The 17,805-nt window shown below is 43.6% G+C and overlaps 1 protein-coding gene across 4 annotated transcripts in view; it reads right to left on the reverse strand.

Moving 5' to 3' along the window:
* CPEB4 (cytoplasmic polyadenylation element binding protein 4) overlaps nt 1-3,114 on the reverse strand; it is a 63,641-nt gene extending 60,527 nt beyond the window's left edge. For 3 of the 4 annotated variants that reach the window (XM_004737583.3, XM_004737582.3, XM_004737580.3), the window contains exon 1: nt 565-3,114. In XM_004737583.3, the coding sequence (XP_004737640.1) occupies nt 565-1,689 (1,125 nt within the window). In that variant the 5' untranslated portion in view covers nt 1,690-3,114. The remainder of the gene's footprint in view (nt 1-564) is intronic. The other variant, XM_004737581.3, reaches the window with a different exon arrangement.
* Nucleotides 3,115-17,805: the final 14,691 nt, after the last annotated feature.

Below are 17,805 nucleotides of genomic sequence, written 5' to 3' on the forward strand. Positions count from 1 at the left end.
TTGATGAATTCAGACTGTTCAGACTGCAAGGTTCAGAGAGGTTCCAGGTTTAAAGTGCAACCAGTGAGAAAACTATAATTCAATAGTTGGCTTTCAGTGAATAATTGCTAGCCTACAGTGGAGGGAAAAAAATGAATTTTTTGGTTATACGGTTACTTCATCCGGGCAGAAAATGATCATCAGTTTCCACAATGAAGTATACTTATATCTATATATTATTTATTCTCACCTAAAAAAGTAGGGAAAAACCAACCCTGATGATCCTGTCCGGCTAGAAAGCTATTATAGTTAATAATTACAACATCTCTAGCTACCTGGTATTCATAATTATGCCAATTCACACTATTATCTGTGGGGAAGATTACAATTAGAAATTTATCAAAGAAACAGCTGAATATTTTATTCCAAATCATACTCCTGTCCTGGCAAAATAACATCTGATAATTAATTCATTTTCTAAGAAGAGTTCTGCTATATACATGGACCAAACTCTTTTAGTTAAATAGATATTAAACCATGCAACTTCCTTGTTCATCTTAATCTATTAATGGAACATAATCTTACCGGAAAAGGAAAAATGTTGTCAGCCCTGTTCAAGCTATCTTCCATCCAGGATTTAGGAGCAAAGGCAGAGCTGGGGCGAGCGTACTTCTGCAGCTGAATATGATTGCTTGCAAAATTTTTCTTCAGAGGCGAGATAGAATTCAGGGGCGTTATTCCTCCATTCAGCCCTCTGCGGTGATCTCGGCCTTGGGAACCTCCCCAGCCCCCATATCCACCACCTCCCGGGCTCCACGAAGAAGATGGTGTAGGAGAGGGACTCTGGTAGCTGCTCCATGGAGAGGGGGGTTTGTTAAGATTATTTGCCAAATGAGGCAGCTGGTTAAAAGCAGCATTTCTATGTGTGAAAGGTGGGGGATGGGGACTGGCAGGAGACCTCCTCTGCTGCTGATGCTGGCTGTGATGATGCTGGAAATGAGGGTGATGAGGGTGGTGCTGTGAGAGAGGCCCGATCTGAGGGGAGAAGCTGCCTCCAAAGCCAGGGCTGACATGATGGGGAAAATTTTGAAACAACAGAGCACCGTTATTAGCCGAAGCAGCCGGGACCCCTCCCTGGTGAAAGAAACTTGCATCTTCATTGATGATTGTAGAGGAAGAAGGTGCTATCGCTGCTGACCAGTTACTGAAACCAGTAAGAGACGAAGCACTAGACGTCAAGGGTTGGGTCGAAGTACCTAGCCCCGTGGCTTCTTGATAATCAAACCCTGTCAACACTGGTGACTCGATTCTTATTTTCTCCTTCCCATTGCCATTTTCTGAAGAATTGTCCCCTTGATTTTCTTCTGATTTTGCCTTCTCAGGTTCAGGCAGTATTCCAGCTTCCTGACCTGGACTGGGTGAGAGCTGCTGCTTTTCTAAAGGGTCTTGCTGTTCCTGTTGCTGACTTTTTGCTTTTTCCGACCCCAAGATCTCATCCTGAATGTTATGGGTAGCGGGAGCAGGAAAGAGCCAAGCTGACCCGGCACTGCTGCCATTGGCAGCTGTGTTATTATTTATAAAAGCAGCAGGGCTGGGGGTGGCATTTTGGTGATGGTGTGGAGGCTGCAGATGTGGATGGAATCTGACTGGAAAAGCAGATTTATTCCCAGTATTGCTTTGCACTAGCACTCCAAACCCGTAATCCCCCATTTATTATTTTTAGGATCAGATTCTTACGATAAAAAATGACAACCTAATGTCTCACGTCTTTGTAGCCTCTACCCAAAATTTAAGTTGTTTGTTTGAAATGTCTTATTTATAGCTAGCTCAAAGATCGCAGCTTATCACTTGAAATAGTTCTGATTTGGAATTCTGGTCTCTGAAAGAAAAAAAAAAAACTAAAAAAAAATCTCTTAAAACATTGACATGAATCCAACTGGGCTTATTTCTAGGAGGGAATAAAAACGAAGAGGGTAAAAATCAAGTCTTTGGTTAGTAAAATAGGCGCTTTCTTTTTCCAAAGGAAAATGTACATGAATGACAAAAACACAGCTTCTCAAGCATCTATGGATGTAGAAGAATAAGCATTGCGCGGAGTAAAAATATATATATATATATAATTTAACAATCACATATGATCTTCCTCAGCAGGTTTAGATTCACTCACATAAAAATTAGAATAGGGCTAAGAGGAGAATACGTTCTTTTCTTGGCAGCTTGGTTAAAAAAAATCAGGAATAATTTAAGAACATTATATATTATATATTTATATATATAGATTATATTAGGTTATCTGGGGTGGGAGGTGAATTCCTGGTTGCGGGAGAGGAAATCAGCATTGACTAATGGAAAGATGATTGCAGGGAGGTTTCTGCTGTTCCTGGTCCTGTTTCTGCTCTTTCACGGGGTGCAGTCTTGGCCTCTGGGGCTGTTCCTGAGGCTTTGGGTGCAGATCTTGCTGAGGTCGCTGTTCTTGGGCTCCCCCCCGGCCTCCTCTCCCCCATGAAATGGGTTGAAAACACCCGTTTCTCCCTCTTGAGGGGATCGCGATCAGGAAGGATTAGCGAGACTCGAGGAGGGTGAGCTGGCGGCCCGGGGGTGCGGGGACCAACGGGGCGACCTGGAAGGTCCTGCGGTTTCGGCCTCTTCCCCTCTCTGCGGCTCCGGGGTTTTTTTCCCTCATGGGACCCAGGGGCGGTTTGTTCAGTTCTCTCAGTTCGATTCTCCGCAGGGGGGAAAAAAAGAGGAAAAAAAGGGAAAACCCACTAGTGTAGTTATTCTAAAAGAGAAGGGCCTCCCCCCTTTGTGCTCTCTCTCTTTTTTCCCCCAGATTTTAGAAAAATCTATAATTTAGAAGGCTTTTGTTTCTCCTCACGGTTGCTGGGCCGTCGTCGTCGCCGCCGCCGCCGCCGCCGTCGCTTTACCCCAGTCCCGCAGTCCCCGGGGTCGTTGTTGCGGACTCCGCCTGGCTCTGCTGCTTCTCTCCTTCTTCCTCCTCTTCCTCCTCTGCTGTCGCCGATGCCGCCGCCGCCGCCGCCGCCACCGCCTCCCGGTGCCCGGGTCCCGCAGCCGCGGCTGAGTCCTTCTCCTCAGGACCGAGCCGAGTGAAATGACAACCAGCTGGAAAGACCGAGAGACACTTCCGGTTCGAAGAGGGAGGGGTGGGGTACCGAGGGCACTCCGCCCACCTGTCGAAATACCAATCAGCTGTTAGAATTTAGAGGAGGCCACGCCCCCGGCTCTGGTCCCCTCCTAGGAAGGTCGAAAGCATACCTCGAGAGACGCCTCTTCCGTCTGAGCCTCGCCCAGTGAGGCCTGGAGCCTGGAACCCGCTCCCCTACCCAGAGAGAACGCAGCAGGTTGCCATCTTTAGTGTGGGCAAAGGTTTCCTTCTCTGTTTCTCTCCCCTCACCACGCTTTGCAGGAGTTGCATATAGGGATGCACGGAAGAGAACGGATCCCTCTAGCACTAAGAAAAAGAGTCAGAGTCTTGGGGATCCAAGGGACGACGCGGATGACCGGGAGATCTGCCCACAGTAAAGGTGGGTCCCCAGGCGTCACGTGCTTTGGCCCGAGCTCCGCCCCAGAAGGATCTGGAAGGGGAGGCGGGTCTCCCCCGGCCGCTGGGCCGTGCCTAGAACTGCGTATGTTCTTATCCTGCCTGTAGCCTTCACGCGGGACTCTCCCTTCACCTTCCACTCCCCCACCCCCACTCCCCAGCTTGGCTTAGTTACCCGTCTGGTGCAGTTTCTCAGGCACAAAGATACAGTTGCTGTAAGCGTACGTAGTTGAGCGCTCTTCTCCATCCTATTCTAGTCTGCCGAACAGGCTGTACTAGAGGGACATTTCCAACACGAAAATCGTGGTCCTCACCTGTTCAGATCGCTTTCCATGAAAAAGGCCAAACTCGTTAGTCTGGTATTCAAGGCCTTTCCGCTCTGTGGACAGTGCACCTTAACGCCTCATCTCCGAACAAGTGCCCCACATCAACCTGCTACAAACATACCAAGCTGCTATCGGTGCCTTTTAACATGTCCTTTCCTTCTTCTCCACTTGGTAGACTCCTGTTTCATTTTAGCAATCCGTTCGAAAGCTACCAGCTCTGCCTTCTGAATTCTCTCCTGCGAGCATACATGGCTCGTAAGTCCTGTGTATGTCTCTCATGCTCATTTATCACACTGTCGTTATGGCCGCTTATGTCTGCCATACCTGGGCTCCACGGTGGGCTCGTTGAGGAGAGGATCTTGTGGATTGAAAGCATTGCTGAATGAATGCTGGAAAAAACGAGTCAACAAACCATCTATGGTGAATGACAGTCCCTTTTCCAAGTTTATGAATTATTTCATTTCTTCTGCTGTTTGATTTGGAGTTCACCTCTCTCAAACTTTCATCCTTCAGGGTTTTCATTAGCTGCTCTTGTTAATCTCTGTGCATTCCCACTTACCACGACCATCAAGGACTAGGGTAATGCCTTGCTCTCAGCATATGCTCTAAAGACTTTGAATAAGTGTTTTCCTTTAGTAGGAAATGAGAAGTGAAAAATGAAGAGAAGGAATCACAATAGAGCCAGAAAAGTAGGAAAACAAAGAAAGATCAAAGACTTTTAAAAAGAATCTTATGAACAAAGGTGGCTTCCATTTCATTTCTATGGCCCTCCATGATTGGCCCTAGTTTCTGCTGCCTCAGTTTCTCAATCTGCCAACACTTCCATGTAGAATACCTGTTTAGAGCCTTAAGAAGTGATTTTTACTGTCCTTCCTTATATCATGACCATGAGTCTTCCTTCTACAACTCTACTCCGAGTTCTTTGAGCATAGGGACTGGGTCTTACTCTGCTGTCTATTCCCCACAACTGGACATACCTCGAGACTTGCTGGTTTGGTTAGGTGTCATTTCCTCCAGAATGATTTCCTCTCTCTAAAATCTTGCAGATTCCTCTCTTTAAATTACTGCTAATTGTCAGTGGGCTGGTTTCCAAAGGGCAGAGGTTTTTATCTGACTTAACTTTGTATCCCTAGTGGCCGGCATAGTGTCTGGCACAAAGCGGACTCAGAAAATCATTGAGTGAATGAATGAATGAAAGCTCAATATCCAGTAGATGGGTCAGTCCTTTGCAGCTACCAGCTCTCAGTGGCTAAAATGGCAGCCAGGACTTGAAAGAAAAAGGACTATCTTTGGAACCCAACATTGTAATTTGAATCCTACCTCTGCTACTTCCTACTTGTACTGCCCTGGGCTTTACCTCAACCAAGCCCTAGTTCCTCATGGGAAAAATGTGAATGATATTTCCTCTCTCACCAAGTTGCTGAGTGACATGAGCTATATGTGAAGTGCTGGGCCGAGGTTTAAAAAAAAAAAAAATTAGTTCCTTAACACATGAAGTATAGAGAACTTTTACTTCACAGGTGTCTTTTGTCTAGAAGCAGCTGTGGTGCATGACTGAATCCATGAAACTTGTGTTGATTTGTAGACAAGGAGGCACACCCGAGCCACAGTCAGCATGCTACTAGGTCAGCCTGATCTTTTAAGAAATCAAACGGGGGCAGTAGGTTTGGGCTGGACTGAAACTAAGATGATCACCATAGACGTCAGGCTCCTGGTTAGGAGCATGGGAGAGGGAAAGGGGAAACAATTCTCTTGGGTCAACTGTCTGCTCAGAAACCCAGGATACCCAACTCAGGGCTGCCCTCCTTAAAAATATTCTGGCCTCAGAAACTGGCCGAGGTAACCATGACAACAATTCAGCAGCTCCATTTAGGATCTCCAAAGGGATCTGCAGTCGCAGATAAGTGCTGGCTGGAACACTCTGCTGGCAAAAGAGAGCTCCTCCAAGAAGCATGTTCACTAAGACCTTTAAGAGAAAACAAGCTCTGTCCAAACATTAAGTTGCTACCAGATAAAAACAACAGCTAAAAACAAAACAAAACAAAACTTCCCTCCCTGTCCAGCAAAAGGTTGACACACCTTCAGAGAACTTGTAGACTAGTGAATGCATGTACCCTGTTGGACACTGCCCAGCCCCCTCTGGGGTTTGAAGTCCACCACACCCCCAAACCCAAGTCTCCTAGGAAACATGGTCCTAATATCTCCTTCACCAGCCTCTTTTTAAAGTCTGGGAGATGATATAAATCTCCCCTTATAATCACACAAGATGAACTCTGCCCCTTTCCAATTCTGAGGTCCTTCACCTCTGTCCTTGAAGCATCTGTCAGCCTTCTCCCAAGAGCACACACTCAGCTCCCCAGGGGCCTGCCTGGTGACTTTAGTAACCAGGGTTGCCACCCCAGGCCGCTCATGTTGTGCACTGTACAACTCCATAGGGCACCTTAGACTATTATGTGAATGCCACCCCCTAGAGTTGTACAATGTGGCAGCCCTGCTTCAGTTCATCGTAGTGAAACAGAGGCACCTTATGGAAATACGACACCTGTACAAGAAAGCAACTAGATACTAGCATAAATTACATGAGTACATGCTCATTGCATGCAGAAATATTTAAAACAGTTCATCCATTTTTATTTTAGAGTTGTTGGCCCAGGAGCTTTCTGTGATGGAATTGAAGGACACACTGTCCTTGGTGGTGTTGAGTAGTAAGCTGTAGCAAGAAGACAAGTCTGGGCAGGTCCATGGTCCTGTCCCCTAAGAGATTAATACCCAGCAGTTACTCTGCTTAGCTTTGTTAATAAGTCTTCTCATGTAGTAGTGGACTATATATTTTACTGAAATTAAAAAAAAATAACAATAATATTTAAAGGCTGGTCCTATGAAGGTAGAGGAAGAGAATAGAGTGGAATTACCTTCAGAATATCTTCTTTTCCAAAAGTATCTGGATGCTCACTCCCAAAAGGCAAGCTGGACAGAAACAAAGCCAAGTCCTGAAAGCAGGTTTCATTAAACCCCACCTCTGGTCTTCACCCTGTTTTATTATTGAAAAGTGTGCACATTTACTTAGAAAACACCACTGTGTTTTGTGTTTTCTTTTACAGTTAATTGCTGGGTTATATTTTCCCTTCTTGTTTGTTGTTTTATAATCTGCACAAACCCTCTGCATTTTAAACACTGTTTTCCTCCTGCTTTCCCATTTAAGGTATTATCATTCACGTAGAGTCCATAGTTAACAAGCCATTTTGGTGGGGGTGGTGAAACCAGTTCCTCCAATGCATTGTTACTGAATAAATGGCTTGGAAAGGTCCAAGACACAGACATGCTTCACTTGAAATTGCCTTATCCTGGCAAAGATTTAGGTGAGCAGGAACAGGGGGTTGACCTTCCAGACTGTGACATGCATCACATGGGATGACTTAGATTCTTTCGTGGCCTCAGCCACCTATGTGGATGGGCTGCTGACCTAGATTACCCCTTGCTGTTTTGATTGGACACACTTCGCTTCCCTGAACCCACCCCCAGCCAGCCGTGCTGTTGAACAGCTGCCATCTCACACCCTGTGGATAGGCTGGAGGATTTTCACCTGTGATACTGGAAAAAGGAATAGCTTTTCAAAGTTTGCAGGAAAGCTTCAGGGGGCAGAGCTCAGAGAGCTAGGAGACAGAGACCAAAATTCTAGCCCCAACAGAGACATAAACTCTTAGAGACTAGTTCAATTTGTCTGATGATTTCCTTTCAGCCAGAGTTTTTACTACCTAAACAATTTCACTTTGAAACCCATAAGCAATAAACGTTCAAAGGAAGGCATCTATTTAAGAAAATTCTTTTATGTCCAAATTTCCTGGTCCCCAATTCTTGGAGTATATATATTCCAAAAGAACAGTTGTAAGAGTTGATTCATAAGTATCCAACCGCACACTTCAGTGTGCATCCGTCCCCATAGGAGCCCATCAAATGCACATATCCAGACCTTCCCCGCCCCCAAGATATTCTGATTAAGTTTTCTCATACTATTTTCTCATAAGTTTTTTTTTTTTTTTGAAGATTATTTATTTTACAGAGAGAGAGAGAGAGAGAGAGCAGGAGAGCACAAGCAGGGGGAGAAGGAGAGGAAAAAACAAGCTCCTGGCTGAGAAGGGAGCCCAACATGCGGCTTGATCCCAGGACCCCAGGATCATGATCTGACCTGAAGGCAGATGCTTAACCAACTGAGTCACCTAGGCTCCCCTCTCATAAAATTCTAAACTTCAAGAGAGTCTCTCAAAATAATATAATAGCATAGAAAAACCAAAATGAGAATGGCTAAAACGAAAAGTTCCTTTCTTACATAAAAAGGGTTTGGGAGAGTCAATATAGGGCTTGTGGGGTGGTTTCAAGAAGTCACCAGAAGCCAGTTTCCTTCTCTCCCATTGCTTCCCTCCTCAAAATGGAACTTCTGCCTGTGATCCAAGATAGTTGGTCGAGCTCCAGCCATCATACGTGTGTTTTAGATTGAAAGAAGGAGAAAGATGAAGAAGGACACGACTCTTCTCTTAGAGGAAACTTTTCAGAAGACATACACATCCTTCCATTCTCCTCCCACTGGCAGGAATTTGGCCATATGGGTACAACATACTTCCCAAAAGAGGTTGGGAAGTATGGCCTTTATTTCATACTCATGTACCTAGTTAAAAAGTGACATTCTATTACCAATGAAGAAAAGGGGAGATGGATACTGATGGGCGAGACACTTTGGCCTAGAGAAGTTTAGCGACTGACCTGAGTCTTATAGCCAAGTCAATGCCCTCATTTTGCAGTTAAAGAAACAGGTCCAGGGAGGGACCTTGTCTAAAATAATTCAGTTATTTTGCCCAGGTATCTTGACTCAGAACTCTTCCTCTACCCAGTGGTCCTCAAATTTTAACATGCTTCAGAATTACCTGGAGGACGAGTTAAAACAAACTAGAATTTCTGATTGAATACATATGGGGTAGAGCCAGAATCTGTTTTTCCAACAAATTTTCAGATGCTAATGCCGCTGGTTTGATGAATATGCTTTGAGAACCTGTGATCCACAGAACATCCCCACCTGGGATTAAGAAGGGCCTTCAGTTGACTGTGGCCAACCTTAGTCCTCCTTCCCTTTTTTCTGGTTTACTCAATGGTGCCATGATTCATCGCAGTTGGCTAAGCCAAATGTAAGAGTCACCCTTAATTCCTCCTTTTCCTCCTCCATTCTCTTATATTTTGGTCCCCAGGTTTTCTTCATTTCTCTCTTCCTCCTTCTCTCCATCTCCTGCTTTGGTTCAAGTCTGGTCATTTCTTACCTGGGTTTTTTTGCAGCTGCTATCTTCAGGCTTAATACCTGGCCTTGCTCACTGACGCTTTCTAAATGGGGAGTCTACTTAACAATTACTCCATTGTTCAAACATCTTCAGTGGCTTCCTGGTATATTCAATTGGACTTTTTTTTTTTTTAAGATTTATTAATTTATTGAGAGGGGAGGGGCAGAGAGAGAGGGAGAGAGAAACTCAAGCAGACACGATGGTGGGCCCAACATGGGGCTTGATCTCAGGACCCTGAGGTCACTACCTGAGCCAAACCAAGAGTTAGACTCTTAACTTACTGTGGCACCCAGGAGCCCTTCAACTATATTTTTCAAACTTCAGTGATTTCCGTTCCAGCACCACAATTTTTGCCATACTGGGTATAGTTCCTGCACTGTCACACATTTAATGTTTCTGTAAATTGGCTTAACTTCTAACAGAACTTAAAAGCTTGTTTAAGGTAACGTGATTTACCGCTTGAAATGAAAAACAGTTATCACTTACTATAACCAAGAAGTAATTATCATGTTTAAATATTGAAAACAAAACAATGGTATGAATTTCCTCTAGCTCCTGTATGCCTTTCAAAGGCTCTGATGTTGAGGGCTTCTTCCTTTTTGCCAAAAAGGAAGACTAATAAGGTTAGGAAGGTCCTAAAGACTTACTAGCCCAATCTTGAAAGGTCTTATTTACATAATTAGAGGGACTGATAGAGAATGGAAAGGGAACTAAATTTTTCTTTGAGTGATTAAAGAGTATGCACTGCCTTCTCTGGGTGCCACCTTCACCCATCTCGTGTACCCCACTGGAAAAGGACCTACTGTCTGAAAAACACTGCCAGAATCCTTAACATGTCATCCCATGCACCTGACAAACTGGATGACATTTCAGCATCATTTTGTGCAACTCTCCCAGAACATTGTTTCAAGCATCCTGAAAAACTTGAGGTTCCATGAACTTGCCATCAGTCATGAATACCATTTGCTACAAGTAATAGAAGGCAAGAGTAAGAATGACCTAGCCAATAAGAGGTTCTTTTTCTTATACATCAAGGAGTCTCGAGGTGGGTGGCTGCTCATGTTGGCTGGTCAATGATGTCAGGACTCTGGGTTGGAATCTCTAGATGTTCTTGGCCTTCCCTTCAGCAACTTAAGATGTCTGCCACAGATCTGGTCATCACACTGTGGCTTTCAGAGGCAAAAAACCAAGGGCTTCAAAGAGTTCAGTTTCTTTCTAGTCACGAGCTTTCTTCGGATCAAGAGTAGCTCTTTCCCAAGGGCCCTTCAGCACACTTCCTGTTACATCTTTTGGGTCAGAACTGGGTCATGCCACATTCTAGACCAGACCTGGTTCCGCCTTCCTTGAGACTAAAGAACCCTCAACATGAAACATAACCCGGAATCAGGATTCTGTTAGCAAGGGTAAAGGGAGAGTCTTTAGAGAAGGCAAAGAGTGTGTCCTTTGCTCACCACACAACTTCCTTAGGCCTTTTCATACAGGTCTATTTGCCAAGAACACCTACTTTGTTTACCATGGGGGCTCCTACTCAAGCACCCTCACTGGTCTTCTTTGACCTTCCAGCAAAGGTAGGTGGTCTTCTCCTAAGTTGGCAGAGACACTAAACCATATAACTGACTTTTACATAAATGACCATTTAGATCCTGCTCACTAGACCTGTTCTTCTGGGTCTGATACTCTTTTTTCTTCATATCCTCTGGGCCCTGCATTATGCCAGCACACAGTAGGCTTTTACTGAGTGCGTGTTGAATTAAGGTTGAATTAACCCATTTTCTTTCCCTTCACATATACAAGTCACAAGCAAATCCGAAGTGAGAAATGTTAGGTTGAATTTAACAATAAGCGTACTTTGGAAAATCTTACAAAGAATACTCTAGATCTTGCTGTTGGTCTTTTGTGTTGTTCTATGAAAAATACAGCAATCTCCTATTAGTAACATCAAATTACTATCGGCATAACACTTCTACCACACTGCTGATCTTCTGGCAAATCAGTCACTGCAAATCCTGGAGAGTGGTTTATAAACTTAGTAAACCACTTCAGTCTTGTGTAAAACACATTATACACAGTAATAGCTTCATTTTGGTCGAGTCCGTTTAGGTACAGTTCCACGATTGCATTAAGCTGGTCTATATTGATATACCCTCAATGTTAAATAGCTTCCTAATGAAGTAGACTTCCTTGAAGCCACTGGAGAGTGCAAGCATACACACACACACATGCATACACGTAAAGTTATCACCACCCAAAACAACTGCAGGGGCTGTAATTATATAATATTGATGAACAGTATCATATACACTTGCAAGTGCCGGTTTCTAATGTAGCTGAGTTGATTCTCAATAATGGGTTTCTTGAAATGACCTGGCCCCCACAGAAGTACCTTCAGGTTCAACAGCCCATGTAAAATAAAATAAATGCATAAATAATGTAGCAAGGGAAATAGGTAGCATTATGGCCACACTTCTGGGCGGCTGTTATTTAAAAGCCTGGCAGCTTGGCAGTTAGAAACCACTATGTCCAGGGGTGTTGTAATTCACCATTTGCTTGGAGTCGAAATGAGGCAGAGGAGAGCTCCAGGCCCCTAGCTCATTTTTTATTTAGAGGCAATTTTTTTAATCCATTCGTCCATTTAAGTTCCAAAAATAGAAAAAGGAAAAAGAAATAAACATGCTTCAAATTTAGAAGTTTAGAGGCTGGTTTGGATCCCTCGTTACGCAAGGCCTGGGATGCATTTTCTAAGCAACGTTCTACAAACTTGTAAGTGCATGGTGAGAGTTTAAACATTTGTTTCGGGGTGTGTGTGTGTGTGTGTGTGTGTGCACGTGTGCATGTGTCTGTGTTTCTTTTGAATCCGTATGTGATGGTTTATGGAGCTGAGTTTTTCTAGTTTTCTAGTTCAGAGTTTTTTTTAGTCTTTTTTATATGCCCACGCACATGTTTTTTGCTGTGTTATTAAATTACCTATCTTACTTTTCACCCAATGTTATTTGTAAATGGACTGAATTTTTTAGAACTTAACTAAATAAGTTTACAAGGAAAATTTTATACCACTAATATGAGCAGAAAAATCAATGTCATGTCATAAACAGATGCTGCCATTTATTTTTTTCCTAACACACACCGAAGTAAATACATACGCAAAACAAATGCCTAGTGATTCAGAGCTCCTCTGTGTGCCACCTAGAAGAGTTTCCAGGACTGTCAGTGGCCCCTTTAGGGAAATGCTCGCTTACTGGTTAAGAACACACATGTTCTAAATCAGGCAGGATTGGTTCAAATCCCATCTTTGCCATTTACCAGAGTGCCATTTGCCGTTTGCCAAGGGACTCATGAGCAGGTCTCTTTGTCTCTCTGAGCCTCAGTTTCTGCATCTGGAAAATGGGAATGAAAATTATTAAGCAGTTAGTTGAGAGGATACTATGAGGCAGTGCAGGTAAATGTCTTGGCACAGCACCTAAACAATAGCAGATGTCCAAGAAATGTCAGCTATGATTATTATTAATTTGTGACTGAGGAGATGTGGGTGATTACAGAGCACCAACCACCAACAAATTCAGTTCAGAACAAACAAAATAGATTAAGTGTCTACCATGTGACAGGCTTCATGGTAGGCCCTGCAGGCATGGAGATAATTCTCGAAGGGATAGCCATAACGAGCTAATGACAGCAGTGTATGGGAAATGCAGCGAGAGGAAGGTGCTCATGTTATTATGGCAGGCCAGAGGAGAACATGAGGAAAGCCAGCATCACAAAAGCAAAAGGTGCAAATCCATGCATCAGGCCTTTCCTGCGGGGTTACGGGAGCATTCATCTGTACTGAAAGGTACCAAGTAAATTGGATTTCTGCTGGAGAACAGAAGATGCCTGACATCCAGACACATATACAGCAATGGAGACATATCATCATTTACTTATGGGCTTAAGTGACACTAATGAATTGGTGAATATCATTGTCAAAGCCAAATAAGTGGTCAAGCAACATGTAAATGGAATTCTATCTAGTTTTCTTTCCTTCCGTCGAGGTCACAGGCAGGGGGTTCACAGATATTTTAGATTGGGCCTACAGGAAAATTTACTTTTTTTTCGAGTTGTTACTTGCTAACATGTAGAAATTATGCAATTTTATAAGAAAACCCAGATTTGTATCTTTTTTAAAAAAATGGAAGATGTGGCCATCTGGATTCCCACATATGGTGATTTGGGGCTGGAATTAAATAGTTGCTGATCTCATAAGATGGGGTGTTCATCATTGAGTTCACCATAGTCCCTACCCATCCAGCTGATGGTGCTGCCTTAGGAACCAGGCAAGTGGGGCCCTTCCTTTGGCTCCATGCCTTAGAGGCATTTCTCTGCCCCTTCTCCAAAGATGCCCTTCCCCAGGAGTTCAAGGAGCCAAGGGATGCCTGCGCTGCCTCTATTAGACAATACCGCTAGTGCCAAGGGACACTGGAGATCCCTGCCCATGAGACCTGTGCCTGCTTCCAGAGCCTGTAGAGACCTCTTTCTCAGCTCTTCCCAACGTGACTAGCACTGCTAGGATACATACCCTGGGCCTTAGGGGTGGCCAAGAGAAAGCTGGGGTGTTCTCGTGAGGAAGGAAGGGAATGAAGCTTGAATGTGCAGGCCAAGGTACCCATCCACTTGCTGTGTGAGCTGGAGTCCAGCAAAGGAGGAAAAGAAGACTGGATGGTATGATGCAGGGGAGCACCATGGGCCAGGGACTCTATTATCATCTTCAGGTAAGGAAGTCTGAGAATCTGAGAAATCTAACTTTGAACTTGGCCTTCCAGGTCATTGTAAAGTTGTATCCATCCAAGTAGACTAGACCATACTTCAGTTTGTTAATTCTATTTATAACATAAGTATTTAGACATATGGGAGATGGATGTCCATTTACACTCTTTCCCTATGCCTGCAAATGTTAGCAAATCTTAGGAGTGGGTCAGTGGGTGGATTTCACTTCTTTCTCTTTGCTGCCTGATCCCCATCAGTACTTGAGTTTGTGGCTCCCACTAGATGTGAGCGTTGCGAGGGTGGCATTTCCACTCTGCCCCTAGCACAGTCCTCCCCATATCCAGTGAATTTTGAATGAGTGACTAGGTAAGCTGAGAGCTTATAACTCAGGTTTAGTCCTGCTGGAATTATTTTCTTCTGTCATGGATGTATACACATCCCAATTATATAAAATTTTCCCTTTAAATGCCATTAATTGGGGCACCTGCGTGGCTCAGTTGGTTAAGTGTGTGCCTTAGGCTCAGGTCATGATCTCAGAGTCCTGGGATGGAGCCCCACATTGCACTCCCTATTCAATGAGGAGCCTGCTTCTCCCTCTGCTGCTACCCCTGCTTGTGCACTCCCTCTCTCTGTCAAATAAATAAATAAAATCTTCAAAAAATAAAATAAAATGCCATTAATTGCTAGACTTCTTTTTTTTTTTTTGCTGATTTCTATTTTTCTGATTCAAAATGAATTTTTGTATGTGGCAAAATAATCCAAAAGGTTTAAAAAGGCAAAAAGAACCTCACACATTGCCCTAACTCCTCTAATGCCACCATTATTCACATTTTGATATCTTTATTTCCAGTCTTTTTTCATCCATTTCTTTTCATAGTGGAGACCCTACCCAGAGATTGATGACAGGAAGCTGCCACACTCCAACTATCTAAGCAGGTTTTCTGCTGCCATTTGTCATCCCTGCGATGCATTTTAAAAGATAAATTGCCTAAGAAACTTCTCGATTTCGTGGAGAAATATTGAAGTGAGGAGTGTTATGAACACTTTCCAGAGAGGTGAATGACACGGTTCAAAATTTGTGTGTGTGAGAGAGTTCATGATATACTGTACTTACCAATCGTTCATCATTTTTATCAACATCATGATCACCATCAAGGGTCAACTATTAACCATCTAATTGTTTACAACCTTTTCCTGTGAAGGTCTATATGAAAAATGCTGCATACACTTGGCCCATTCCCTTTGGAAGCTGACACATTGCCATGAATACATGCTTGTGGTTCAGCCTTTAGTCCACACACATGTATCAGGTGATGCCCCAAAGCCAGGCACCATCGAGATCCTGAGACTCTCCAGTGCAACAGGGGAGAGATGACTAAATTCCAAACTGCAGTAAAGTGCTTGCTTCGGCAGCACATATACCAAACTGCAGTAAGCGTGACAAGTCAGTAAATAAGGGTGCCGTGGGGACATGGGAGAGAGGTTGCCTTACTCAGCCTGGGCTCCAGGGAGGGCTTCCAAGAAGAGGGGAAATTTGAGCACTGTCTGGAAAGATGAGCTAGGAGTTGGCAGGTGTGGAAAGGAATTGGGTGTCAGGTTGGGGCCCCTCAAGGGTGTGGCTGGTGAAGAGGAGAGCACCTAACCCACATTCATTGATGACTGTGTACTCTGTATTAAAGGGCCATGCTGGGTACTCAAGCTAGAGATGGGTGGGCTAATGAATGAATACACGAACAGACCTTGGGTGATACCCCACCTAATGGAACATTTCAGATCTATATACCGATAATAAAGCCCAAGTCCAAGGTGTTCTAGAAATCCATAAGAAAAGTAATTTAAAATGTCCTCTATCATTTGGCAGCGTCTATCCAAAATTGCTTGGACCATGACCCAGGAATTCTAGTTCTTGGTTTCTGCTGTAGAGAAAAATAACTTGTTCAAATATAACTTGCTTATGTAAAAGGGCAGCACTAGTTGTAAAAATGGAAAAAAATGGAATCCCCTGAAATATTTGTGCATAGATGAATGGTTGCCAAAACTATATGGAAAGTTAGAATGAGATAGATTTATATGTATCCAGTAAAGATTTCAAGACAGCCAAAGTGGGGGAGGAAATCAAGTAACCCACATAAAATATGATATCGTTTGTATAAAAAGAGATTTTTACATGTTGTGGACACAAAAAATATCATGTCTTCTATAGTTACAAAGATATACCAGGTTTTATTAGTTCATAGGTACACATTTCATATAAGTACTCAGATAATCAATTAAATGCATTACCAGAGGACATTTGCCAACTGCAAATCGTGGCTAACTGAGGGCTTCAGAGATCAGAGGAGGTAGTTGGAAGAGAATATGGCTTTAACTTTTAAATTCCTTTACAGGGAGCCTGCATTCTGTGAATTACTTCTGCAACAGATTAATTAAAACAATGAAAATATTCTAACTTTTACAGTTAATTAGTACCACCGATTTGGGAAAAAACTAAGCAACACGAAACAAGACACTACAATGTTCCTACTCTGTGACTCAGTCATTTTCCTTTCAGAAATCCATCCAGAGGAAGTCACCCGAGGGAGTCACAGAGGCTTTCCTATAAAGATGTTCAATGCATTATTAATTATCATGGCTGGGGGAGGTGAGGAATCCTCTGAACTGTTCAATAATGGGTAAGCCATCAAAACTTGGTTGCAGAAGAATTTTTCTTTAACTTGTAAAAGTGTTCACAAAGTATGATTAAGTCAGAATAGAAAAATGTGAAAATAGTATGATTGCTAATATACTACAAGCACAAACACACATATACAAAATCCAGTGGGGTGGGATGGGGGACCCAGGAGAGCAATTGGTTGGGGTCTCGTGTTTCCTTGAGGTCTCAAATTTACCCTCTTGGCATCTCTAAATGCAGTTTTATAAATAATCGCAGGGGTACTCTGAATAGTTACACATAGTCACAGACATACTCTTGCCATTTAACAATCATGTGACTCTGATTGTCGCATGTAAACATTTAAAATACAGCACTTTTTTTTTTCCCCATCCTGCTTTACAGTATTGCCTCACAAATAGAGGAAGCCCAGACTGCTCTCAGTCACCGAGAGAGCCTGGTCTGCCACAGGCACAAAGGGGCACAAGGAAAGTGGGAGTGTACGTGCTGGTTGTCTGTTGGTAGTGAGATTATAGACTTTTTTAATGGAACATTTTCTGCTTTACCTAAATTTTCTACAACGAACACGTGTATTTCTTTCTTAATTTAAAAATAGATCCTAGAGTAAAAATTAAACAAACAAACAACAAACCAAAAACCAACAACCAAAAACAAAAACAAAAATGGAAGAGGAAATGTCCTTTAAAACCGAAAAGCAACGCCCGGCTCTAGAATGTGCCACATCAGGATGTCCGGGCGGAGACCGAGGCAGACTGGCACCAGGGCTGGCCAGAAAGAATGCAGCTGGACCTTGCTCCAGTATGTCCCAGAAAGGCCAGCGATGACTTCTGCCCCGACCCATCCCCACACTGCGCTTCTGTGTGAGGCCAGGGTGACTCTGCAGGCCAGAGGGCCTAGATGATTCTGCTTCAAAGCAGGACCTGACAGTTGCAGGGGGCAGGGAGTTAATCCAGGCTCCTGATAAACTGGGTGATCCTGCAGCCCTGGTTCTGTGGCTCTAAATCAGGGTGCGTGGGAGCAAGGAGGAGCCGCTCATTTGCAGGAACAAATGGGATACTCAGGTCAGGCTGATAATAAATCCCTTTATCAGGGGACTTCAGAACAGGATTTATTTGCATGACAGACAAACAGCGCGTGAGAGGGCAGGCACAATAGGGTGAGAGGAGATGAGAATCACTAGATTACAGAGGAATCTCTTATTAGTGGGTT

Source organism: Mustela putorius, unplaced genomic scaffold (assembly GCF_011764305.1).
Source record: "Mustela putorius furo isolate JIRA1106 unplaced genomic scaffold, ASM1176430v1.1 tig00000145_pilon_pilon_pilon, whole genome shotgun sequence".
Classification (NCBI taxonomy): domain Eukaryota; kingdom Metazoa; phylum Chordata; class Mammalia; order Carnivora; family Mustelidae; genus Mustela; species Mustela putorius.